Source organism: Lygodium microphyllum, chromosome 12 (genome assembly GCF_053477565.2).
Source record: "Lygodium microphyllum isolate KBCC chromosome 12, Lygodium_microphyllum_v1.1.10, whole genome shotgun sequence".
Classification (NCBI taxonomy): Eukaryota; Viridiplantae; Streptophyta; class Polypodiopsida; order Schizaeales; family Lygodiaceae; genus Lygodium; species Lygodium microphyllum.
The window spans coordinates 151,966,749-151,984,835 of record NC_141146.1 but is presented as its reverse complement, the minus strand read 5'-3'; the positions used below and the strand labels follow the sequence as shown (position 1 = coordinate 151,984,835).

Genomic DNA, 18,087 nt, shown 5'->3' with positions numbered 1-18,087 from the left:
TTTGATCCTTAGATACCTTCATCTTTGCAAAATTTGGTAGCTAATCATATGCTCTACAAATGGCTTCTAGTATCCAACCTACATTAGAGACAATAGTCACTTCCTATCTCTAGTCATTGTATATAAGGGTCTATACTTCTTTGTAGGCTAAGATGGACTCTTTGACTCTTCAGCTGAGTAAAGCCTTGGAGGATTGGCTTTCAAAAATGCTCCTTTGAGTGACATTCATAAATAGATTACTACATCTATTATTATCATGGATAGAGAGAAGGCTACCATTCAAGATCTTGAAACTAAGTTAGTAGCCTCTCAAGAAAATGATCTTACCCTTACCTAGGAGAAGGATTGCGCTCTTTCTAAGATCATTGTATTGGCCACAAAACTCAATTGTGAGTGTGAGGTTCACTCAGCTTGCAATATTATTGAGTCTTCAAAGACAAAAATTTGGAACTTACAGAGTCGTATTACTACGTTATTATCAAGTCCTCCACCTATTTTTGATGCTTCTATTGAGTTTCCCTCTTCAATTAACCTTGCTAATCTTTAGAGACAAGCTAGGTTATGCATTGAATTTTTTGACAAAGTGGAGCATCTATAGTGCATGGATTTCTTGTATGAGGATTTTCTAAGTTATTTTGATATGGTGACTCCTCTATCTTGATCATAGTTGTTCTTGCACTCAAAATGGTCGAATAGGGTTGTTAGTGGGTTGCAAGGGTGTTTGTAGCAGCACATGCAAAAAACCTTGCCAGATGTGGAATAGGCCATCCCAAGCCCTACAAAATGAGTTGAGTAGAAAACATTGACTTTGAAGACAAATCTACCTAATTACATGTTTTGGGTTAAATTTGACTACTAGTTCAACGCATTTATCGAATAGTGTCATATAATGGTAGGAAAAAGATCAGGACACCATCCTTTCAAACAAAAGTCCTGTAAAAAGGAAAATATATTGAGGTGGGCACCACTGTAGAGCTATAGAAGTGCAAGGTAATGATTTTCAAATGTATCAGTTGCTTTGAATAGGCAACTTGTTAATGGCTTCAACTACTTATTTGCAGCATCTCTTTGCCTCTGGGCAGTCACCCCTGCACCATTGTGGCCAGCATCTCCACTTTTGGAGCCTTGAATGCACTCCCCAAAGCCACTGAGCTAATTATCCTTCCATGTAAGCACATGCCAAAAACGTGTATGACCAACTCCTTCTGTACAAGGATAAACTTGTTTGCATTCGAGGTGATGTTGGACACATATAGCACCTTCAAGAGTGCTTTGAGGATCCTAAGTTGGGCACGAGCATCAGGGGGGAAGTTAGTGTGCACAACAGCAATGTAAATGAGTGGGGATGCATCCTATGTATTGAACTAGGGCAACATGTCTTTCAAAATCCCCTTGACCCCCTCTCTTGCGAACTCATCATCAATATCCAATGTGGCATGCAATCAAAAGAAAACCCATTAGAAAAATTCACTAAATTAAGAAGACACAAGTGAATTTACCTACTAGGATTCATTTGCCTCAACCTCACCCTCTTTGGTTAGGTCTAAGTTAGATTCCATTTCATTGATCGAACCACGGGGGGCGGGGGGGGGGGGGGGGGGGGGGGGGAGGGGGGGGGCATGCCAGTACCTCAAGTGCAAGGGTGGGGTATCTCATGGCATCCACCCTAGCCTAGGTAGCCTCAAATTCTTGGACCCTAATAGCGACTTGCTTAGAGATGTCTATTGTAGCCACCACACGAGGGGATTGACTACACTCTTCATCTCTTCAAGCATGGGGGATGAGGCGGAACCAGCAATGTTTACATGGTGTCCAATGAGAAGTCACATGCTATGGCCATCATGGAGAGTACCTCATCCTGCTATATACGAAACATCTTCTCCACATTGTGGAACGAGATGAACTTTATGAGGCCGACCAAGATCCCGTCCAAGTTGGATACTTTAGCATCCACATCCTCACTCTTGTCCACCTCCTCTCATGAGGTTTGAAGTGGATTTGGAACACTCTTAGAAGGGAGGATCCCCTAAAGAGGCAGCCTCACCATCACCACTACTACCAATTGCCTTTGCAGATGAGGATGCCTCAAATGCAACCACTATGGCAAGCTCCTTGGTTGTAGCATCTGCTTCTTATGCTATCTTTAGTGGCTTGGGCTTTGGGTCTATAGCATCTTTTAATAAGCCACCTATAGGATCCACCTCCTTGATTGGGAAAGCACAGGGATCATCTTGTGCATTCAAAAGGAGGACAAATGCAACAGTCTAGGAGAGGAATTGGTGACCAACAACCTCAATCCCAAATAACCCTAGCCTCTTGAATGGTAAATTTTTTGTACAAGTAGGCATTAGGTTCTTCATGAACCTAGCCAGCTTTTTTCCAAGGCATTATCCCTATTAATATATATCATAAGGTTAATGGGGACACAATCCTCGTGGGATCCCTCGAACAACACCATGTACTCTTGCAAGTGGGTGGTCATGTATTTGGTAGGCCCTTTAAGACCAGCCCCATACCAAAGTACTATGGCGTACAAGAAGATTGGAGGCTTAATAATTCGGGAGAGATCTTCCAGACCTTTGAATTTTGGCCTCGCTAAAAAAGCCATGAACCTACTTAGTTGTAAGTCCATGCTTGTGTACCACAAATTGGAACAACACCAGATACTTTTGCAAGTGGGTGTTTGCGTATTTTATAGGCCCTTTAAGACCGGCACCCCATACCAAAGTACTGTGGTGTAGAAGAAGATCGAAGGCTTAAAATTTGGGAGAGATCTTCTAGACCTTTGAATTTTGTCCTCTCCAAAAAAACCATGAAGCTACTTAATTGGAAGTCCATGCTCATGTACCACAAATGGGAAGGGATTCAAGGCAAGGGTCCTAAGGTGAGAGAAAGGCAAAAAGCAAGTTGTGAAAAATAAAACAAAGAAAGATAATATATCATTCTTCGTTTTCAATTCCATCATCAAATTGCAAATGGATCTCAACTCCATACAAAGCCATAGATACTATGAAGACCTTCTCTATTCTTTTTTCCACCTAGGGGGAAAAAAAAAAGAAAATTGTTATGGAAGCATCAAAATATAGAAGATTATAGACAAACTCAAACAAACACACCTTTCTACGTCCGAATCGAGAGCTAAAACAAGTAATATCCACATTCCCATCAAAGGTAGATATTCACACACATTAAACAAGCTCCAATACTTGTTCACCAAGACTTTTTTCATCAACTCATTTGGTATATGAATTTCAATGTTGAACGTGGATCCACCATATTTGTTAGACTCTAAAGGAATCAAATTGCCTAGCTTTTTCATCCACCATTGACAATGGAAATTCATATATAGTAAAGAATGTGCAATCAAGTACCAAAATGTAATGCCACTGGTGGGCACCCTAAATGAGTGTACATAACATCTATCCATACTATTCACCATCCTAACCTTCTCTAAAAATAGATGCAAAGAACAGTTTACACATATCTTTGTAAATGTACATAGAAGGACAACAATTAGTAACCTTGAAAATATGCATGAAAACATGAATTGCATAGCCAAGAAAGGTCTACAAATCTTGAAGCTTTCAAGGACTTTATGGATATGTGAATATCATTTAACATCTTTGATGCTAGTAGCCACATAGACCACCGATCAAGGATAGGCCACTCAATCAAGTCGAATGGCAAGCAAGGAAGAAGTTCAAAACCACCATATGGATTTATAGATGTAGACACCAAATATTTATACTTGCAAAAGAAAATTTCAAATTTAAGAAGGCTTTGCGATGACTTCCTAGCCATCAATTTTTTGCCTACATCAATTTAAGAAGGCTTTGCTATGACTTCCTAGCCATCAATTTTTTGCCTACATCAACATGCAAAGTTTTATATATTCTGGCATTAGGAAAAATATGGACTCAAAAAGGACCCTTCAGCTTAAGAGTTAATAACTCTACTAATGACAAGATTTGAGGTGGACCAATGAAAGAGGGGATAGCATGCACATTTTCTCCACTCCCTTTTTTCCCTTGGACCCACCACAAGTAGACTTGTCCCCCTATCTCCACTTTTGCCCCCACTCCCACCCCCTAACTTTTACCTTTGAGAATGTTGTCCCCCATCCTAGGTGGGCCCCACAGGGCGTCCAAAAGTGGGAGGAAAAAATTCCCTCCTCTCCCAAAAGGCCCCTTCTCACTCAAAAAACTCATTTCATATTGTATATAGTCCAAAAAAAGATTTTTTGGTGTGTTTCTTTGAGAACTGTTGCTTCTTTTGGAATTCTTGCTCTCCATTCCACTAATCCATCCATCAAATATTTCCACTACCTCCTTCCTTCCACAGCCATAGCCATAGCCACAAGGGCACCATTATCTGTTGGTACTCAAGAGCCACCATTTCTCCCTTTCTTGCAATCTCAACTCCTTGTCTTCCTAACACGAACTACAATTTCCTTCTTGTTGAATTATTCTAATGGCATCCACATGTCATCAACGATGTCCTCAAGATTCCATCGAGGTTGTTTATCTTCATAATACAAAGGATGAGCATAGACAATAGATTGGAACAACGTTCAAGAAAGACTCAAGGGTGCACATGCAACCAAGAGCAACAAACCCTCACCGAGTAAGATGTTGTGATTTACTAAAGAATCACTGGAAAGGTAGATTGCTCAGGTTTAACAAGGTTCAAGAGAGTTCGTGTCATATCTTCCCATCTAGTTGTAAGTTCCCATGATAATACCCTTTTTCTTAGTTTACTTGCTTTGTAGTCATGAATTTCATCTACTTACATGTATACTCTCTCCTTGCATATATTTTTCCATCAAATTTAATAGAGGAATAACCGTTGAGGAGCCTAACTCGAACCTATGAAGCTTTGCATGTTGATATAGGCAAAATCTTGATGGTTTGGGAAGTCTTCGCAAGGCCTTCTCTGCTCAAAAGATCTTTATGAGTATAAATATTTGGTGCCTACATCTCTAAATCCATATGGTTCTCTTGAACTTCTTTCTTTCCCACCATTCGATTCAATTGAGTGGCGGATCCCTAATCAATGGTCCATGTAGCTTCTGGCAACAAAAATGCTAAATGATATTCATAGATCCATGAAGTTCTCTAAAGCATCAAGATCTGTCCACGAGACTCCCTTGGTTTCTGCCAATTCATGTTTTCATGCATATTTTTAGGGCTAATAATCCACATCATTGTCCTTCTATGTACATTTGCAAAGGTATAGATGAAACATTACTTGCATCTATGTTCGAAGAAGATTGGGATTAGGTGGACATTATGCATAAGAGGTGATGTGTGCTCATGTCGGGTCAATAGCAATAGCATTACATTTTTGTAATTGATTGCGTGTTCTTTCTTGTATATGCACTTCCATTATCAATGGTGGATGAAAAAAGTGGGCAAAACTAATTCCCTCTAGAGTCCAACAAAGATGATGGACCAACCTTGACACTGAAATTTATATGCCAAATGGACTGGTGGAGAAAGCCTTGATGAACAAGTATTGGCTTATTTAATATCCATGAACATTTAGCTCTGAGGGGATTGTGGATATTGATCGTTTTAGCTTTCAAGTTGGACGTAGGAAGGTATGTTTGTTTGAGTTTATCTAGGATCTTCTATGTTTTGATGCATGCAAGCATAAGAGTTTTAACTTTTTTGTAGATCGGAAAGAGAATCGAAAAATCTTTCATGTTATCTATCGCTTTGAATGGAGTTGAGATCCATGTTCAATTTGATGATGGAAATAAACAAATAATTATATATTTTGCTTGCTCATTACATTGGTTTTACTTTGAGTGTAAATCTTGCTCTTCTCTAGATTTTATTTTTTTAATTCTTGTTTTTAAATTTATTTTATTTCTAAATTTTAATGATCTTATCTGTGACCCGATATATATGAGTTTGTTGGGCTCTCATTCTCACATTTCACAGCTTGCTTCTTGCCTCTCTCTCTCTCACCCAAGCATTCCTACTTTGAATCCCTTCAACACAATATTAGTGAGTTTGGGAATCTCCCAATTCCCATTTTTTTGAATACTAAAAAGGTGGCACCCAGATAACATGCCCATAAGTTTCTCAAAACCATATGATGTGACCTATCATTGAAAAGCACTTAAAAAATAGAATCTATTGAGCTATAGAGCACTCAAATTGGAGTTATAGTGTTCAACTTATGACAAATCCAAAGATTTGACCACGTGCCCCAAACTTATGGAAAATTCCCATATTCCCCAATATGGTGTTCTTCCAATCCACTGTGCACAAGCATGGACTCCCAGCTAAGAAACTTCATGGCCTTCTTGGACAAGACAGAATTTAGAGGTCATGAAGATCTCTTTCAAATTGTCAACCCTCCCAGCTCTTACTAACACGCAGTGCTATAGCATGGGTCTAGTCTCAAAGGGATTGTCAAATACATGAATACCCACTTTCACGAGTTTATGGTATCATTGGAGGGATCCCAAGAGGATTGGGTTCCCATTAATCTTTTGAAGTACATCAATGCAGATAATGCCTTCAAAAAGTGCCTCATTAGGTTTGTGAAGAACCTAACCCCTACCTTTTACAGAAAGATTACTAGCTAAGAGGCCAAGGCACTTAGGATTGTGCCATTTGGTCAGCGATTCCTCTCTTGGACTACCACATTTCTCCTATTCCTATCCCCCTATCGTGTCAATCAACTTAGGTAAAATCGATGGGTTATTAAAAGATGCCAAGGACCCTAAGCTCGAGGAGCCACTCACTAAAGCATAAGAAGAACAGGCCATAGCTAAAGAGCTTACCATTGTGGTTATTCCCATCAAGGACTCATGTACAAAGGCCACTAGCAATGGTGGTGATGGAGAGGGAGTCTCTAGGGGATCCGCTCTTGTAAGAGTGGCCCAAGTCCACTCTAATGTCCACAAGGAGGTGGATGAGAGCCAGTATGCCTACACAAAGGTGTCCCATATGGTTGAGGTTTTTGTTGGCCTCACAGAGTGGACAAGATGTTTGGTTTGTGGACAAGATGTTTGGTTTGTGGGAGGAGGCACTCTCCATGCTTGTGATAGCATGTGGCTTCCCTTTCAACACCATGACACACTTATCGACTCCTTATCATCCCTTTGAAAATATTGAGGATGCAATTGATGCCCTTGTGGTGGCTGCAATCAGTACTAAATAATTCAAGGCCACCCATGCTAGGGTGGATACCATGAGATGCCCCACACTTGCACTCAAGGTGTCAACCCCCCTAGCAATTGATGAAGAAAAATCTAGCTTGGACCTAACAAGGGAGGTTGAGGTTGAGGCTCATGAAGCCTAAGAGATAAATCTAATAGTTCATGTGTATCTTTTTTTAGTTTAGTGTATTTATCTAATGAATTTTCTTATGGTTTCGATCCATGCTAGATATTGATGAGTTTGCTAGTAGATAGGGGGGAGGGGCTTTTGGAAGAGATGTCGCCCTAGCTCAGTACATCGGGTGCATCCCCCCTCATTATATTATTGTGGTGCATGTTGGCTTTACCCCTACTGCTCATGCCCATCTTACCATCCTCAAAGTGCTTTCAAAGGTGCTCTATGTCTATAGTATCATTGCAAATGCAAACAAGATCATTCTTGTGGAGAAGAAGCTAGTGAGACTGGTTAGCTTAGTCACATTGGGGAGCACATTCAAGACTTATTTCCTTATACTTCTTGTGCTTATACACTGGTGCCCGACTCAAAATTTACTCATTGTAGAAATAAGTTATATATTAATACATTTTCATTTTCATATGACTTGTGTCGAAAATGTGGTGTCCTAATTCAATTTTGTACAGTGTGCACTATGGTAAAAAATTATTCATACATGATCGATGAGTGTAGAATTTTTTTAGCAAGATCTAGACTTTTCAGGGACCATATCCCTACTATTAGTTTCTATTGTCCTATCAAGCATTGAGTCTCTATTTCCCTAATAAATATCTTAAAAGCTACCTAAATCGCTTAAGCCATGTACACTTAGCTTGCAACTATGCTTAGCCTAGGCTTGTAGTGAAGCCTAGCCTAGCTTACCTACCCCTACCCTAGACAAACCAAGTATATGCTTACACTTATCCAATGCTTATACTTGCCCAAGCTTAGTCTACACTATTCCATATTGAGCTATACTATGATATGGTGTGTAGACTAGGGGTACATAAGCTAGGCCCTAGACTTTGCTAACCCTACACCAAGCATAGGTGTGGGCTAAGTATAGGCTAGGCTATGCTACCAAGCTAAGCCTTAGTTGCAAACCATAAAATGTGCTTTATCGTCAACTACCTACTATATCATCAACTACTTACCAAATCATATGTTACAATGTTGTTGTCAAAACTACTTAAATGAAAAATATGGCAATCGATTGATGGCACACTAGGCTTAGCCAAGGTAAAGGCAAGCTAGGCTAGGCTTTGTTAAGCTTTCAAAACAAGGCATAGTTGTAGGCTAATTATAGGCACACTATACTAAGCCATGTTAGGCTTGGTATATATAAACCAAACTATACGAACATGCCAAACTATGCCAAGCCATGTGAGGCTTATGCAAAGTATAGACATGTGCTAAGTGTAGGCTAGGCTATGCCAAGCCATGCTAGGCTTGGCTACGCTCTGGGTAAGTTAGGCTAGGCTATACTTGGGGTAAGTTAGAATTCTGCCTCTCTCTCTCTCTCTCTCTCTCTCTCTCTCTCTCTCTCTCTCTCTCTCTCTCTCTCTCTCTCTCTCTCTCTCTCTCTCTCTCTCTCTCTCTCTCTCTCTCTCTCTCTCTCTCTCTCTCTCTCTCTCTCTCTCTCTCTCTCTCTCTCTCTCTCTCTCTCTCTCTCTCTCTCTCTCTCTCTCTCTCTCTCTCTCTCTCTCTCCGTGCATTCCATAACATCCAAACAAGTAGTACGTTATGAACAATTAAGCTTGTGCCACATATATATTTTCAGCTAGCTATTACTTTTGAGGCTCAGAAGAGGATGGCTTTTATTACTCCATTGGATTGTCATTACTACATGCTTTTGCATTTTAGTCTGCCCAATGGGCCATCATCATCCCAAAAGAGGGTAAATGTAATGTTGGCTCTCAAAGCAAGCAAGGAATTTTATAAGAGTATTTATTGATTACTTTGTACCTACAATTTAAAAGTTAGCATTATGATTTTGATAAATTATTTGTCTAACCCTGTGAATCTCAATTGCTTGACATTGAGAATGCAAACAACTATATTATCCAAGCAAATTGCCATTTCCATCTCTTGTAAACCAAATTGTGGCATGATGTGTGTGAATCTCATCATGACCCTTATCTTTTAACAAGTATACTAGATATAACCCCAATTTATATCAATGTGTTTTTTGTCTTCATCTCTTACCTTTGTTCTTTTACACAACTATGTAAATATGACTCCTTTTATTGAATCTTCATCATGCCTACAACATTCAAGCATCACTTTGTTTTGTAACACTTTTTAAATCTTCAAACAGTAGTTGCCTAGATTTGGAAAGAAAGTGAATTGCTTGGTAATCCAAATAAGAACTTTAAGTATCTCCTAATTGTGTATTCAAGCAGTCGATAACCTTCTCAAGGTTGAGAGTGAGAGAGGGCAATGTTTATATCAATCAAATATAATTTTATTATGGCTTTTAAATTAACTATTACAAATGCAAATATAAAGACTCGAATATTCTAAACAATACATTGAAGAGTTTCTTGCTCATTGCAATTCAAATGATATCTCAAGCCTCTTCCAATGCTGCACATGAATACATACATAGAGGGAGAACAAGAAATAGTAAGAACAAGTATGAGGCAAAAAAAAAAAAAAACCACACACACACATACAAAAGAGCAAAATTGGATACCTTTTAAAAACTCAAATCCAAAATGAAAATAACTCAAAATTTTATTATTTAAGGTCATAATCCTAATTTTTAAGAATGTGACTATTAAAGAAGGAAAAGAAATAAAATTGAGAGAGGAGAGGTGATGCTATTATGTAATGTTAATCAGCCCTAAAGTTAGAGAAAAATGAGTAACTTATAAGATGGGCTTCTCTCCCCAATTTCATTAGGTTAGGATGTGATTAAAAAGTTCACCAAATCCCATTTGGCCCCAGTTGCTATGCGAATGGATTCTAACTTTAACATCCTAAAGGAAATCTTGAGAAATTTAACAACAAAAATCCAACATTTCCCAGCAGCACTTTTATCCTATCGAAACTTCTCTTGAATTTGCTCAATGCCTTCTTTAAACTAATCACATTTGAATGCACTTTTTATATCCATTGATATATTATCATGTTTGTTTTGACATTGATTCATGAGAGGAGTGTTCATGGAAAACATTGTTGAAAGTGGATAGCAAAAACCTTCAACTTAAACTTTTGTCGATGGTTAGAAAGATTTGAAAGCATAACTAGTATCGATTATAAAACCTTATTTGTAAAGATTTAGAAGGTTTGGGGAATTCCATCAACATGAAACATACAATATTGGACTGAAGGTCTATTCCTTATTTCGCTAGTTTTCCCTTTCCCATGGTGATAAAAGGGATGCAGCTCCATCCTTCCTATATATAAATTGGAAGCATATTCTCACACACACACACACACTCTCTCTCTCTCTCTGTGTGTCTGTCGGATCAGGATTCGGATGGGACCATATACGACCCTTCGCCAAGATTTTTTAGTGCCAGGGCAGCGAAGATGCGCTCGTCAATGGCCCAGCCTCCTGCTGCTGCTGCTGCTCCTACTCCTCCTCGGCGATGGTCGTGATTTACGTTGGCCGTGACAGCATGCAACTGCGAGGCCACGGCCTCCCTCATCGCCGACGCCGCATGAGCTGCTGACTTCGACACGGAATCATTCCGCGGCTTAGCACGACGTCCTGCAGGAGGCGCGTCGCCAAATGATATGCGCGTGCAGGGTTGATCTTCTGTAGTACCCAGGTAGCAGCTCAGCCATGCGACCAGCACCAAGCACGTCTTCCTAAGCTCATGACCAGCCGCTACCGTTGATGACGATGATGATAATGGCGATGATTCGGGCAAGTGCACAGCTCGTACATGCTTGGCCAAAGCCAAGAACAGTGGCCTTCCATGGTCTAGCAGCGAAACCGCTAGTTTGCCGTCCCACTGCGAGCTCACCTCGTCCGCTGCAACTTCCTGTAACCAATTTACACACCAAATTAATGACCCTCATCACCAAATTAATGACCCTCATCAAGTCTGTTAACCAGGGCTCACATGAGACCTGTATTAAGCGACAGACATGGACGATTATGCAGCTGTCTACCTTCGCTAACGGTCGGTCTTGTTCTCCGCTTACTTCAATAATTGTGGGAAGATCCTGATTATAGAGTTCATGATTTGTCGAGGTGGCGGAGAGTGACGGCCATTGACCGTATGATATTGCAGATTTGCTGTTGTTCCTGTGCATCTTACTGTTAGGATAAGCATTGCTGTCGCCACTGTATTGTCCTGCTGCAAGGCCGGCTTTTTTCAGCAACCACGCTTCCAATACTCCTTGCTGATGGCAATGAGTTATGTCATGGCTAGCCACTAGTGCTGACACGGATCTTTCAGAGTGGACAAGCGCTGAGCCTGCAATCCTTGCGAGGGTCCGAGCGGCACTCAAGCTGGCCTCCATGTCAATGGTTCTATCGGAGTCCAAAGCAGCTACCAACGAGTCCAACGCCTCTTCACTGAAGACACTATCACGATGCTGCCCGTCCTTAACCTGCCGGAGGCCGCCCATCATAAGTGAACGAAGAGATCGATGCAGACGACGACGATTTTCACAGACAGAATCAAGTGGATTACCGGATTAAGAAACCAAAATTATGTGTGTGTTGTTGTAAGCTTAGACATACCGCTAGTAGATCCATTTGCAGCAGCAGCCCTGCAGCCGGGGGTTGTTCATCCAAGGAAGCGCTCTGTAGATACGCCATTAACGCATGCATGCAATGGAGCAGGCCATCGTGTCGTATTCGACCCAAGATGTCAATCCAATAAGCTCTTCTAGTTGCAAAATATTTAGGACGTTGCCATCAGATCAGGTCACATGACATATTCGACATGAAATACAAATACTATTCTGCAGTATTGAATACCTGCTGCAGTAGAGCACCTCGGTCACAAATCCGACGGCGGCCTTGAATGCAGCAACAGTGCCAGCGGTGCGCTGCAGCAGGGCCACGAGGGAGCTGGCCTCGACTTCCGCAAGGATGCGATGGCGGGACGGAGCATCCGAGGAGCACTGGATGCAGGCGGTGAGGATGGAGGCAGCTGCGACGCACTCGTCAAGGGAGGCGGCGATGGAGGAGCGGCAGGAGCGATGGAGGCATTGGAGGAGGCAAGGCAGGGCGCGAGGGGAGGAGAGGAGGTGGTGCCTGCAGCAGCGGAGGCGGGAGGCGGGGTCGGCGGCCGAGAGGAGGTGGGAGAGGAGCTTCAGGGCGAGGGAACGAGGGGGAAGCTGAGCGTCGAGGGATACCAAGGTACTCCGGTGGCAGGCAGAGCTATCGATAGATGAATATGCGAGTGCTGCAGGATCATGGCCGGAACGAGGAGAACTCGTACAGGAGCTTGGTTTGCTGCACTCGGAGATGATGATGTCCAGGAGGAGGGGGAGAAGGAGAGGGAGATGGCGCGAGGCGGCGGACGGGTGGAAGAGGTTCAGGAGCAGGGCGGCCTCCGGGAGGCGGCCGGGCTGCTGCAGGAGGTGAGATAGGGCCACAGACAAGATCTCATGAGTCGAGTTGTTATAATATTGAGGGGACCCAGCAGCTGTCTTCGTTACTGCACCTGTACTTCTACCAACAAAATCGTTATGATGGCTGTGGCGCCCCTCAGTGCTCAGAGTGGTGCGGGTGCAGCTGGTGCAGGTGGAGAGGAGGCACAAAGAGAGGCGCTGCGCCTCGGGGAGTTTGGAAGTGGCCAATATGTACAGAAGCTCGTCTACGACTTGCCCTAATTGACGCAGCACAACATGCGCTGCATCTGATTCATGGTGTTCTTCTTCCCCGTCGTACTTCAATGCCGGCTTCTTCTTCTTCTTCTTCTTGCACTCTAACCAAGCTTGAGAAAGGTGCAGCAGCACCTCCTCGCACTTCTCCACGCTGCCCTCTCCCTGGCGAGCCGCCATTACTTCCTTCCGCAGCTCCTGCACCAGCTCCGTCATGCACAGCGCACCCTCTCCCGCAGTATCAATCCTATTGTACTTACCTTGAACTCGCAGCTCCCGCTCCCCGTTACGAGCTGCATTCAAAGACTAGAAGTTTTTGATATTTTTCCAAGGCTCGAGGAAAGGGGCTTTTTTCCTTGGTTTTTACCTATTATAGTGTTCCATATAAGGTGCGTCTACTGGGAAGGCACCGCCTACCTAGCAAGGTGCAGATTGAGGACAGAGGCCCGTTGGGTGCCGGCAAGCCCTTACCCCCAACCTTACCTATCCAGGTATGCGATCCCTTCCTCGGAGAAATTCATATATGTTGTCATAATTCACAAATTATGTGGGAATCATCATGGAAACCTGTCTAAAATCTATCGGTGAATATACCTCTCAGACGAATTATATCCTGGCCTTCCTTCTTCGTCTTACTATCCTGGGATGCGTTATCAACCACTGCCTTCTCCACCACCTCTTCTTCATGGACCTCCTCTTCTTTCGTACCTGATCCTCGTCTCGCTGCAGTACTATACTGTAGCTGCCTTGGCTGCAACCTTCTCGTCCTACCGCCGGCCGCATAGTTCCATTGGCGCACAGTACCATCGCTCCTTTGGTCAGCCGACCTGCAGCTGCTCTTATTCAGTGATCCGGCCTCCTCGCCTTTCTTAACTCGTGAAGATGATCGACTATGGTGATCCGCTGGCTGCAATAGCACAATGTGCTTGCCCTCACGTGCGAGCCGCGCCGTCTCCGCCAGATTCTTCCTAACATCACAGCTACCCCTTCTATACTGATCGCCGGCATTATAAAGGCAGCGCCTTGGCTGGCTAGTAGTCAATAACGCATCCCTCTCTCTCGTGGGCCCTTCAACTGAGCTAAAAGAGCTCCTTCTTGAGCTGCCCCTCTCATCGACGTTTGCCGCGGGTGTTCTTTGATCTGCGCCACCATCCAGCCCCTTCGATATCTGCAATCACAACCAATAGCAGGTTCATGCCTACAAGATCACATGAGATCTAACTCATCGTTGGGGTCTCATCAACCCACTCATAATTCGTGATTCGAACGGAATGTTCCGATCAGCTGATGATTTGAATACCTTCTTCGAATTGCTGGCGTGTCGCTGGGTGTGAACCGTAGCTGCTGATGACTGATGCAGGGCAGTTAACTGCTGAGGCCGGATAGGGTGATCAGTGCGGCTGATCTCTGGTTCTGAATCCACAATCAAATCGATCAAGCGATGAGAGTTCCTGGCCGCGCCCGCCAATCTTGCTGGTGGCTCAATGCCGCCATTGTTAATCGCCGAAGTCGCACGATGTTGATCCGGCACTAGTGTCGATGGTGCGGGAGGGCACCTGGGTGCCGCGTGATAGGATGACGGTTCTCGCAGGGAGCTACTACTACTGCTCTTCGTACTGGAACATCGCATTGCTAATCCTGCCGCTACACAATGCCTAGGGTCGTCCTCGCCCTTGGAGTTAACATCATCCAATGCATCGCTAAGACGCACACGATCGACATCCAGCTCCGTGTCCCCAGGAATTATGGCTGCGGGGCGACGCCCCTCGAAACCACTGCCGCTAGCTTGTAACTGAGACAGAATGTTGTACATAACCCTCAATTAGCAGCTGGCTATTAAGCTAATAACCATCCCTCCCTCCCATAAAGGCCCTACTTAGGCTGATAAGCATCATAACAATGCAGCTGAACATTTGTGCGAATTAGTTATCGTTACCTTGGATAAAGAAACTGGAGTCGAAGAGGCATCAATGCAGCTGCTCTGGTTCACATGAAGGTGCACTTGTGGTAGCTCCTTATGGCAGAGCCGCAAGAAGCTGCCAGGAGTAGAAGCAGCGGACGTACTACTGTAAGTATTTGGCCTCCCCGCTGACTTATTGTTGCTCGATTTCCCGACACTGCTGTGGAAGACTGCTCCAAAGATGGCCTCGTATCTAGTGACGCCAACGTCATTTAAATACAAGCAACAGTACAACAGATCATATAAAGCTCTTAGTAATGCTACAGACAACACATCATGAATGCAACTCGATAAAGGTCACCACTGCGTTAACACAGACTGGAATGAAATTATGGCTTACAAGCTCCTCCTCAGCTGTAAAGGCTTTCCTGATCCGAACGTCCAAATCGACGTCGACGATGCTGCTGCGCCAGGGATCCATTCGTCTCCATCAAAGCTCTGTTTCTGCCCTTCACTATCTGGTAAAGTTTCAGTCATCACCGTACAATCTTCCTGTGTTCGAGATTTGGACCCCATGACAATATTGGATGTTCTCCTGGACTCATTAACATTAATTGTAAGGCCCCGCCTGTTGGATTGCTGATTAGCTGCACGGTTATATAAACCTTTGCCCCCGGCTTCGTTCCCCAGGCTGACCTTAGAGATGAGCTCTTGATAATGCAAAGCATATTGCTGCGTGCCTTCGTCTAGCGTCTCCTCATACAGCTCGTACAGGAGATTAATCTGCATCTTGATCTTGTCTGCACGCTTCTTCTCTACGGATGCCAGAAACTGCCTGGAATTAAATATCTCAGCACTGGTCCTCCTAGCGTCTTCATGTGGATGGTTATAGCCTTCGTCATCTTCAACCTGCGCATTGATGGGGCTGCAGGGAGATGAGCGCACGAAAGCAGACAAAGATTTGGAGTAGCCAGTGACAGCGTTGTATTCCTTCCTGTACCAAGCTTCCACTTCGGCAAGAGAGGGCTTGAAGAGCTGCTGCCACAGCTCAGGTGCAAAGCTGAGGCGGGCATATTTGGGACAGACGATGAAGACCTGGAGAATGTGTGCAGCGACACGCGTGACGGCATTGAGTCTGAGCTTCCAGATGAGGGCAAGATACAGATGCGCCAAACCCAGCAGGACTGCGTTGGGGACATGGCGGCTGCTGCTGCATCCGCCAGTCCAGCCCTGGGCATCCATGGATCTGGTCAAGCTGCTCAGCATGGGCTCTGCCTTGCCTAACAGCTCCACCCTCGCCTCCTTGCTGCGACAAGCAGCTGCCTTCTCAAAATGCTCCATTCCCCAGCTCATATAGGCTAGCACAGAGCTGCCGCTGTTATCAAGGATAGATGGACCCTTGCTATCAGAATAAATCAGCTCTTCATTTTCACCATTCACAAACTGCTTGCGCAGACATTTTGCCCTGAGAAGGGCACGCTTCTCGCTATCGATCAGAAGGGTATAAGCGAATCCATCTAGCAGGGACAGCACTAGGTCTACTGGCAGCCATTGATGGTTAACAGCTGCTCCCCTCAAATCAGTCGGGGAGCCTTGATTAGGCCTATTTGCAACATCATGCTCGTAACCATGATCAACATATGATTTCTCTTTTGCTCCAGTTGGCGTAGACTGGTGTTGTGCCGATCTTGGGGTGGCGGGTACTGATCGACCGCCTAACTTCCTTAACATGCCTACACTCATATAGTATCAGGTATATTGATCTCATGTGGTTGGTTATCGGAATGTTTTGTTACTAGATTTTGGGCACCAGGTTGCAGCTACATGACCCCGTTCATGGACTGCGTGTATTGAATGTGGGTCGATGGATAAAAGCCTGATGCTAACAAAGGGTGTGCCAAAAATCCAGCAGGGTTACCACAATATACAGGGAGTATACCCCCATTATTCGGCATGAGAGTGGTAAAAAAGGAAAGCAACGTTTGTCTTCCTTCTCTGAAACAAAGCAACAAATGTCGTATCGGCGAAAAGAGAAAAGGACGTTCTTGTCAAACCCACCCATACAAATCGCAACACGGGTGGTGGCTGAGCTTCTGGTCCTGTAAAGACGTGCAGAACGAAGAGAAAGAGATGCTGTCCTCGCGTGCGAAGGCCGCGTCTTGTTCATTTTCTGCGTCAAGAAAAGGCTGCCATCCAATACATTGCCGTTCGTGCTGTTACGACAGCATTATAACGCACATCATGCCACCTTCATTCACAGCTGTTATATAACATGTTACGCTGCTCAACGCTTGCTACTAGCCGTCACACAGTAAAGTTTCATCTGCCTCTCACAACGACGAGGAAAAGCTGAGCGTACGGGAGAAAAAGTTAATCGTGCCAGGAACCCGGTAAGCAAATTCGTTTTACGCAGAGGTGCCGGTTGATATTCACCACATGAAACTGCGAACAAGCATGATGAAGTACATCGACAGATTGAACGTGTAGTCATGGGGCTAGTACGCACACACATCTCCATATGGGCCGTGGTCGAGGCCCGTGCACGCTCCTCTCTCTCTCTCTCTCTCTCGGACAATTGACATCAGTACCAGATAGCCTTAGATACATGGTCATCAAGTCACCCTGGGGATGGCTTGCCACATACATGTTAACTTCTCACCCACAATGTAAATGCTACATACATATATTTATACGCTCAACAGAACTCTGTTCGATTCCAAAGGGCCTGACCATGCAGACAACCCTGCTTAGCAACGCCTACAAATATGGATTTTTCTTCCTTCTAAATATGTTAATTATCACATTGTGCGAGGGAAGGTGAAGCCGACGTGATAAGCCATCCCCATTCATGAAAAGCCTAATCCGGATTATCTTTGTAAGGAAAATTTTGACGTATTCCCACTCGTGACGAGAGAGAGAGAGAGAGATGCTTAGCCTGCTTTTCTCGTTTCACCTCTGCCGCAAGAAATTGCCCTGTACATAACAGAATGCGAACTTACCAATAGCTGCAGTAACACTACTACTATTTGATGCCAGAATTAAATAGAGAACGGACGATGGGTAAAGATCATCACGTTATGCATATCTGAATCTGCTACAGGATAACAATGTCTCAGCCAAACCCATTGTTACTAGCTTCATAAAATCGTCACTATGGAAGTAGGCGCCAGATTCAAGTTTTCCAGAACACAGAGAGCAAGTCCAGCACTTAATAGGAGTGATCTT

At 43.9% G+C, this 18,087-nt stretch overlaps 1 protein-coding gene across 2 annotated transcripts; it reads right to left on the bottom strand.

Annotated features, from left to right (window-relative positions):
• Nucleotides 1-10,397: 10,397 nt before the first annotated feature.
• LOC148028450 (uncharacterized) lies at nucleotides 10,398-16,759 on the bottom strand. 2 transcript variants are annotated; one of them, XM_087690244.1, is made up of 8 exons: nucleotides 15,263-16,759; nucleotides 14,899-15,115; nucleotides 14,263-14,754; nucleotides 13,557-14,130; nucleotides 12,112-13,255; nucleotides 11,872-12,019; nucleotides 11,295-11,738; nucleotides 10,398-11,164 (listed from the first exon to the last, which is right to left on the bottom strand). In XM_087690244.1, exons 1-8 carry the CDS (start codon nucleotides 16,603-16,605, stop codon nucleotides 10,643-10,645), a joined length of 4,884 nt encoding a protein of 1,627 aa, XP_087546370.1. In that variant the 5' UTR covers nucleotides 16,606-16,759; the 3' UTR covers nucleotides 10,398-10,642. The 2 variants fall into 2 exon arrangements, with proteins under 2 accessions (XP_087546370.1, XP_087546371.1); XM_087690245.1 differs by having other exon boundaries at nucleotides 11,872-12,016.
• Between the last annotated feature and the right edge of the window lie 1,328 nt (nucleotides 16,760-18,087).